Raw genomic sequence first — 9,183 nt, 5'->3', positions numbered from 1 at the left:
GTCTCCTTGTTTGCCTCGAATACTTTCCTGTACTAGGTGGTAACGACCCTACTTCTGCCTCAGAAGTGTGTTCCCCACTGGGCTGGGCCCCAACTTAGTTTGGTGTTCAGTGAGGAGATGAAAGAGAGCAAGCTGATTATTTGGACCACATTTTCTAACGAACACAGTCATGCCTTGTAGATTCCTGACTTAAAGGCTTTATCTGCTTATTGACCCTAATATTTTATCATTAAAATACTAGGTTATTGTTGTTTAGTTGCTAAGGCATGTCGGACTCTTTTGTGTCCCCGTGGACTATCCACCATAATTTTAAATCTTGAAATCATGAATCTAGTTAATATTATAAAATGAAATACATCTAATGTTTTGTGAAACAAAAAAGTATGTTACAAGAGAGCTCCTCATCATTCCAAAGCAGAAGGGATTCCTCATACATGAGAAAAATAATATCTTTTTATTGAGGATAGATTTAAGTTCTAGGTGCCAGGGAGGATGCACGGAAGACTTAAAGTCAAAGTTCTTTGACTGTAAGCAAATATGAAAGTTTAATATCAATATGGAATTCTAAGATTCTACTTCTAAATAACCTTCCAAGACAACAAAAAAGATACTGTTAGTCATGATTAACTGTGCTATAGGAAATCAAAAGATGATACAATGTGGCCATTTTTGAGGAAATAAATGAAACTAGTCCCTTCACCCACACATACCACACCAGAAAAAAGAAATAATGCCACAGGCTTAGGAGAAATAAGATAGGCCAGCCTAGTTATTGAGAAGGCAATGGCACCCCGCTCTGGTACTCTTGCCTGGAAAATCCCATGGATGGAGGAGCCTGGTAGGCTGCAGTCTGTGGTGTCGCTAGGAGTCAGACAGGACTGAGAGACTTTACTTTCACTTTTCACTTTCATGCATTGGAGAAGGAAATGGCAACTCATTCCTGTTCTTGCCTGGAGAATCCCAGGGAAGGGGGAGCCTGGTGGGCTGCCGTTTATGGAGTTGCAGAGTCGGACACGACTGAAGTGACTTAGCAGCAGCAGCAGCCTAGTTATTCCAAACTAAATATTTTTTCTTGAAAAAAAAAATTTTTTTTAATTTAATTTAATTTATTTATGGCTGCACTGGGTCTTCCTATTTGCCATCCTTCTCCAGTTGTGGCCAGCAGGGGCTACTGCTGTGGGCAAGCTTCTCATTTCAGTGGTTTCTTTTGTGTGAAGCCGGGCGCTGGGCCCACGGGCTTCAGTATTGTGGTGCTTGGGCTCAGTAGTTGTGGCTCATGGGGCTCTAATATTTGTCTAATTATTTTTCTGGTCCTTGATGACTGAAATGAAATTAAAAAGTCTGTGGGCAAATGATTTTGTACTATATGATCTGTGACAACTTATTAATATTTCTTGTTTTTCCAGAATTGATTATATTTCTGCTGTTCACTGTTCAATATGAAGGAGGATCAAGTTGTGCTGGAAGAACCGGGATTCCAAGATGAAGACGTATGCCTAGAATGTTGAAAGATACATAGATATTCAATCATTCTACAAAAATGGAGTTCCTTCTCTGTTTACTACTTTTAGAAACTTAACTACTATTTTTATTTATTAGAAATAAAACATGGTTCTGGAGAGAGGCACTATTACAAATATGTAACAACTTGTTTGGGAAGGGGTGCTAAGATTAGCTACTTAGCAGCTGGCATGAAAGTATTTTAATAATTTAACAATTGGTATGGCCATATTGGTACCAAACAGCAGAGGAAGGAGTTCAAGGTCTGGTGGAGAAGACTGAGAAAACATATTTAAAAATAGCTTGTGTTGTTCCACTCTTTTGGATTAAGGTCTTAAAAAGTTTGGAGAGACTGTTGAAATTCCCCAGTGGTTCAGTGGTTAGGACCCTGTGCTTCCACTGCAGGGGGGCTGAGTGCCGTATTGGGCTTCCTAGTGCTTTCGGTGTTGGCACTGCTTTTAAGTATGCAACAATATGTTTGAAAAAGTATTATTGATCCTACCTCAGTCTGTCTAGAGAAGCAGAATTTGAGGCATCTTGAAGTGACTCATAATGCTGAATTAAGTCTTTAAAATATGTGAAACTGTTGGATATGAAGAATGAACACTTTTTTTTTTCTGTTCCGTCTCCTTTAGGAATCTTTATTTCAAGACATTGACCTGTTACAAAAACATGGAATTGTAAGTATTTTTTCAACACTGTGAAATTGTCCCTTTGAGGGTTTCTCAGCCTTGACTCTGTTGGCATTTGAGACCAAGCAATTCTTTCTTGTTGAGGCCGCTGTCCTGTGCATTGTAGGATGTTTAGCAGCATCCCTGATTCCTAACCACTTACTCTATGCCAGCAGCAACCCTCTGGTTGTGACAACCAAAAATTTCTCCAGACATTTCTAGGTGTCCCCAGGGGGAAAAATTGCCCACAGTTGAGAACCACTGGTCCAACGGGAGGCATTCAGAGCTGTCTACTGAAAATTTACTTTCTGTGTCATGTGATTAGAGTAAATGATGTTGACAGAAATCCAGACTTTAAGTAACAAGCTAGATGAATTTCAATAGCAGTCAGTTGACAGTAAAACTTCTCTGACGTTACCCTTAAAGCCCTCACATTTACTCTCTTTCAGTTGAATTTAGAAAGTTGGAGCAAGAGAAAATGCTGTTTTTTTGGTTATGTAGTTATTTACATTTTCCAAGGGTAAAGAAAAAAATCTTAAAAGATTTTTAAAGAACATACTGGTAATGAAGTTCTGTAGAAAGAAGGAGCTGAACTGAGGGGGTGAATGTGTGATAAATTTGTTAGCTTTTCTACCAACAGACTCCTCTTTTGAATTCCTTGTTACATTGCCATGGTCTCACTAACATTCTTGGGAAATCAGGGCACAGCCAGAACATTTGGCAGCATGCTGGGTATGTTCTACTCAGATATTTCCAGAACATTTGGCTACATGGTGGGTGGGTTCCACCTGGCTGCTTGTGTAAAATTGGCATCGTAATGGAAGTAGATGGACATGAAAGCACATGACATAGTATGGGAGCCTTTCAGGCTGGCATTTCCTCAGTCTGCTGCACCCATTCTTTTACTTACAGAATGTGGCCGACATTAAGAAACTGAAGTCAGTAGGCATCTGTACCATCAAAGGGATACAGATGACAACAAGAAGAGCCCTATGCAATGTCAAAGGACTCTCAGAAGCAAAAGTGGACAAGATTAAAGAAGCAGCCAACAAGCTTATTGTAAGCAAAATCCATTCTTTGTTGTTTTAGCTTAAAAGGGCCCTGGGAATCTCTGTAGCCTTTCTCATTATGTACACTAGAAACTATTGTGAGAACTCTGAGTTCCTGTGGATTACCATATATTATATGCCCCATGTTAGCTTTTCATCATGTAAGTTTCAAAGTAGTAATTTCTGAAAAAAATGAGACAGAGGTTAAGAGACCAGGAAAACTATGAAGGCAATCATTTTTTACAAAACCTTTTATTTTTGTCTCCTTTTATATCACTTTTTTTCCTTTTCTGTGCCTCTGCCTTTCCTTTCTTTTTCTTTTTTTGTCCAGGATGTGCTACTTGCAGGATCTTAGTTCCATGACCTGGGGTCAAACCCAGGCTCCCAGCAGTGAGAGTACCAAATCCTAACCACTGGTCTACCAGGGATTCCCTCCTTTTCATATTTTTTTACCTTCCTCCTCCTATTTTTTGTATTATCTTCTCAAACATTATATATATGGCTGTTATGAAGCGCTCAGCACCAAAGAAATTGCTCTCTCCTGGTATAGGCATTTGATAAGAGAACATTGCATTTGAAAAAGACCAACAGTGGCTGGGTCTACATTTGTGCAGTTAAGATAGATATGACCAAGAATGTGCTCATTGAGGCACCTGAGCTTAAAGCTAAGTGAAACCTGTACTTTGTACCTGGGCGGATAGACTGTAAGAGACTTATGCGGCCTAGAGGCTCCAAGCAAAAATACATACCTTTGACCCAAGTTTTTGTGTAGAACTTTTGGGGGCCACTGGAGGCAGCACCTCTGGGAATAAGAATGTGCAGAAAGGCCAAAGTGTCTCCCTCTTTGCATAAGAGCAGGCTTCTCCTTTTCTACATGTGTATAAGAGAGTCTCATTCTCACCAAGTCCTAGAAATTCTCTTCACCAACAGTCACTTGTTTCCTTCCAGATGCAAGTGTCAGTGTGGTCCTGAACTTGGAGAGGACCCAGTTGAACTGGTCTGAACACAACTCAGTTGCTTTATGTTCTGAGTACTCAGCTGTATACCCACAAGGCAGTTCCATAATTGCCAGGGTGTCTAATGAAGCCCTAGTGCAGTACCCAGGGTTTGGGATTTAAACTGCTCCTTTTTATAGCCAAGGCATTAGCCTTCTTTCCTTTGAAAAATAATTATATTACCAAGTAGAAGAATCTTTCTCCTCATGTACCCACTAATGCACCAACAGTCTAATCCTCTCTTAACTGAAACTGTTTGTTCTTAGAGAAAGAGATTGAGATATAGAGGGAGAGACAGAGACAGAAAGTTAATTTCATAGTACAGTGGTATGTATCAGAATTATCTGGAGTGGCTAATAAAGAACACAGAGGGCCAGCCTCGTTGAATGAAATCAACTGAATCACTTAGTAAAGTACGAGTCTGCTTTATGCCATAAATGTATCTCATTTAACCTTTATACCTTCCCTATGAGAGAGACACTATTATTATCCCATTTGACCCAAAAGAGGAAGCCAGAGTACAGCATGATTAAGTAGTTTACCCCACATCACACAACTAATAAGTGTTAGAGACATATTTTGAACCTTGGTAGGGTGCCTCTAGAGCCTGTGTTCTTAACCATGGTCTTGTGCTGCCTTCAAAGACAAATGAACTGTAGTTTATAGCAAATGATGACTCTGAGAATCAAGTACATAGTTTTTGGCAGCATTTGAAATTAAGATATTTATCTTATATCTTTTTTGAACCTTTCCTTTTGTCTTTCTGTAGGAACCAGGATTCTTGACTGCATTTGAGTATAGTGAGAAGAGGAAGATGGTTTTCCATATCACCACTGGGAGCCAGGAATTTGAGTATGTATTCATATTTTTTATAACCACTAAGCACAGTCTTTGGAATACTACATTTCTTTTCCTCTATCCGAGTTGTTATTTTGACTATAAACAATAGAAATAGCTTCTTACTCTGCAGAATTTTTTTTCCCTCAAATGGCAACTGAAGCAAATAAATTTTAGACTGCTTGTAAAAATGAGATTACCTTTCTTAGAAGAAATTTAGACTCAAAGTATAAGTAGTTTCTGAATCAGTCTGTATTAATCAATAAGCCATTAAAGAAATCAGTTTAACTTTTCATTTCCTTTTTATTCTCCATTGATCAAGGAAATTCCATTTCACTTTTGGTTTTCCTTAAAAACCAGTTGTTAGGTACTCCGCTGGTGGTCTAGTGGCTAAGACTTAGAACTCCCATGCAGGGGAGCCAGGGACTCAGGTTCCACCCCTCCTCAGGGAACTAGATCCTGTATGCCACAACTAATTAAAAGAACCTGCATGCTCAATTGAGGATCAAAGATCCTGTGTGCCGCAACTGTGACCCGACACAACCAAATAAATATTTTTAAAAATTCAGTTGTTAGAGTGAATATTTTAGAAGAAATAATCCAATGTTGTTTTTGTTTTTCAGCATCAGCAGTTTTAACTCCTCACCACCTTATTTTTTTTACCATCTTATGATTCCTAAGACACAGTCACCATCTTCCCAATGCAAATTGACTACAGTGTGTTTTTTTTTCCCTGCCTTAGTAGGCAGAATTATTATTTCATAAGTTAGAGAAGTTTCCAAGAGCAATTTGAACAGTATTTCCTCAAAGTATTCCTCAAAACCTTGACCTCACAAAAACTCCAAGAAAAAAAAGAGTTTAATAGTCAAATATGCCTCCCTATTTGAATGTCTGCTAGGCAACTCAGACATCACAGGTCCAAAACCAAATTTCTGATATTTGCCCCAGATTTGCTTCTCCTAAAATCTCCCTCAGCTCAGATCTCTTCTAATCCTCAGATCTGAAACCTTAGTGTCATCCTTGGTGCTTTTTTTACCCCCTCACATGCTAACTCTAATCTATTAACAAATCCTGTCTGCTCTGTCTTCAAATATATTTAGAATAAACCAACCAGTTTCTTCAACAGATAAATTATAAAGAATAGAAAAGAGGTGGAGTCAGGGAGAAGACCTAGAGATTACAAATCATTTAAAAGACATGTCACTTTATCTCAATACATAGATCTTATTTTGGATCCTGATTCAAACATACTATAGGAAGTAAGACATATGAGACTGAAAATTGAACCCTTACTAGGTAGTTGATATTAAAGAATTACTAATTTTTTAGATGTGATATGGTAATGCAGTTATATTAAAAGTAAGAGTCTTCATCTTGTAGAGATACTACTGAAATATTTAGGATGAATTGATATGTTGCCTAATATCTGCTTAAAGTAATATGAAAAGGGAGGGAAGTGGTTGGCAGTTTATATGGAAAAAATTTTGACCATGAGTTCATGGTTGATAATTGTTGAAGCTGAGGGATAGGTACATGATGGTTTATTATTATAATGTTTTTTGTCTACTTTTGTTTATGTTTGAAATTTTTTGTAATACAAAATTTATGTGTATATTTTTCCTATTTGTATCTATATGAGTACAGAGAGGGAGAAAAAAATGTGAATTCAATTACTTCTCACAGCCTTCTCCTTTGTTACCTCACTGGTCTAAACTACCTATTAATATCTCTTCTGGATTATTGATAATAGCTTCTAACTTACTTCCTTCCTTTAGACCTTGCACCTACCATTTATTCTTCACATAGAAGGCAGAATAAGGTTTTTTTTATAATTTTATTTATTTATTTTTGGCTGTGCTGGGTCTTCATTGCTGAGCGGGCTTTTCTCTAGTTGCTGGGAGCAGGGGCTACTCTTCATTGCGGTGCACAGGCTTCTCATTATGGTGGTCTTTCTTGTTGCAGAGCACAGGCTCTAGGGCTCATGGGCTTCAGTAGTGGTGGCATGTGGGCTCAGTAGTTGCGCTTCCAGGGATCTAGAGCGTAGGCTCAACAGTCGTGGCACCAGGGCTTAGTTGCTCTGCGGCATGTGGGATCTTCCTGGCCCACGGATTGAATCTCCTGCATTGGCAGGAGGATTGTTTACCACTGAGCCATCAGGGAAGCCCCTGAATAATGTTTTCAAAACATAGGTCAGATCATAACACTCTTCTGTCCAAAACACTCTAATGACTCCCCAGGCTCACTCAGAGCAAAAGCCAAAAATCCTATGTAATCTCAAATCTAAACTCTTATGTCTTCTGGTGTACTGTGTACCAACCGTGCTAATTTTTTTGCTATTCCTAGAAAATGGCAGAGACACTGCCACCTCATGGCCTTTGCACTTAGCATTCCCTCTGCCTGGAACACTCTTTCCTCATTATGTACATGGCTTATTGTCAGATTTTTCAGGTCTTTGCTAAAATGCCCATATCTCATTAGGGCCTTCTGTGATCATTTTCTTTGAAAATTTATATGAAAACTTCCTACCTTCATTCTCTGCACCTTTTATCCCCTTTCCAGATCTAATTTTTATTCATACCATTTAATAACATCTGACATACCACGTATTTTACTTATTTATGTTTACTGTCTGTTTCCTCATTAGAATGTAAACTCCACAGTGATGGCTCTGTCTCTTTTGTTCACTGCTTTACTCCCGTTAGACCCAACTGAGCACTGAGCACATACACACATTACTCAAAGTGCATAAAGCAATCTCTGGCACAAACTAGATGTTCAGTAAATATTTGTAGAATAACTAATTGACTGAATAAACAAATAGTAAAATATGTTGGGTAAGTGCAATAAACTATGTATTTCTCTTGGAGATTTATACATTTTATTAAAGGGTCTGAATTCTTACAGTGAAGTAAAACATCTGTTTAACCTAGCATTGCCTCAAATTTTTAAAATCACAGAACCTTTTGTTCAAGTAGCAGCTAAGGAAGAGTCTTTGGCAAATCTTGCTCCAAGGCAAATTGGTCAGGTACTTTCCTGGTGGTCCAGGGTTAAGAATACAACTTCCAAAGCAGGGGACATGGGTTTGATCCCAGGTTGGGGAACCAAGATCCCACATGCTGCCTGCACGCTGTGAGAAGAGCCCACGTGCCACAGCTAAGACCCAGCACAACCGAAATGAATAAATTTTTTTTTTAAAAAGACAAATTGGTCAAAGTCAGGTTGATCAAAATAACTTGATTCAAATGATGACTTAATATTCTCCAGTTGTTCTACTACATTGTGGTTTAAGAATCATCTGGCTGGACTTCCTTGGTGGCCCAGTGGTTAAGAAACCTGTCTACCAGTGCAGGGGTCACAGGTTTGATCCCTGGTCCAGGAAGGTCCTGTATGACATGGGTCAGCTAAGTCCATGCACCACAACTACTGAGTCTGCATGCTCTAGAGCCAAAGCTTTGCAACAAGAAAGCCACTGCAATGAGAAGCCCGAGCGCCAAAAATGCTAGAGAGTAGCCCCACTCACTGCAACTGGAGAAAGCCCACATGCAGCAACAAAGACCCAGCGCAGCCAGAACAAATAAATAAATATTTTAAAATTTGGCTTAGAGAAATTATTACTCTATATATTACTAAGTAATATATGTTAGTATTTATATATTATTGGGGCTTCCTTTGTGGCTCAGTGGTAAAGAGACTGCCTGCTGCAATGCAGGAGACCTGGGTTTGATCCCTGGGTCGGGCAGATCCCCTGGAGGACGGCATTCTCTAGTACTCTTGCCTAGGGAATCCCATGGACAGAGGAGCCTGGCAGGCTGCAGTCCATGGGGTCGCACAGTCGGACTCGACTAAAGCGACTAAGCAGTAGCAGCAGCATATGTTATTACTTAATATATTTTTTCTTAAGCTGCAAGCCCATGTATAAATTTGGCAAATTTTAAGGAACTTTTCTAATATGGTTAACCAAATTTCCTTGAATATTTTAACTTATATTTATAAATTTATTATATTTCTCCTCAGAACTTTGCTTGTATAATTACTAGAATCTTTTCAATTACTTGAATGTCTTATAAATTTAATGCATTGCAGGCAGATTCTTTATGATCTGAGCCACCAGGGAAGCCCCTATAAATTTAA

At 38.8% G+C, this 9,183-nt stretch overlaps 1 protein-coding gene across 2 annotated transcripts in view; it reads left to right on the top strand.

Moving 5' to 3' along the window:
- Positions 1-9,183, top strand: part of DMC1 (DNA meiotic recombinase 1) — a 35,434-nt gene that overhangs the window by 659 nt on the left and 25,592 nt on the right. For both annotated transcript variants that reach the window (XM_070453330.1, XM_070453331.1), the window contains exons 2-5: positions 1,407-1,490; positions 2,136-2,180; positions 3,084-3,230; positions 4,985-5,067. In XM_070453330.1, coding sequence (XP_070309431.1) covers positions 1,440-1,490; positions 2,136-2,180; positions 3,084-3,230; positions 4,985-5,067 — 326 coding nt within the window. In that variant the 5' untranslated portion in view covers positions 1,407-1,439. The remainder of the gene's footprint in view (positions 1-1,406; positions 1,491-2,135; positions 2,181-3,083; positions 3,231-4,984; positions 5,068-9,183) is intronic.

The sequence above is a fragment of the Odocoileus virginianus genome, chromosome 23 (assembly GCF_023699985.2).
Source record: "Odocoileus virginianus isolate 20LAN1187 ecotype Illinois chromosome 23, Ovbor_1.2, whole genome shotgun sequence".
NCBI classification, from domain to species: Eukaryota; Metazoa; Chordata; class Mammalia; order Artiodactyla; family Cervidae; genus Odocoileus; species Odocoileus virginianus.
The sequence above is the reverse complement of the archived record's forward strand: the minus strand, read 5'-3'. Positions and strand labels throughout refer to the sequence as shown.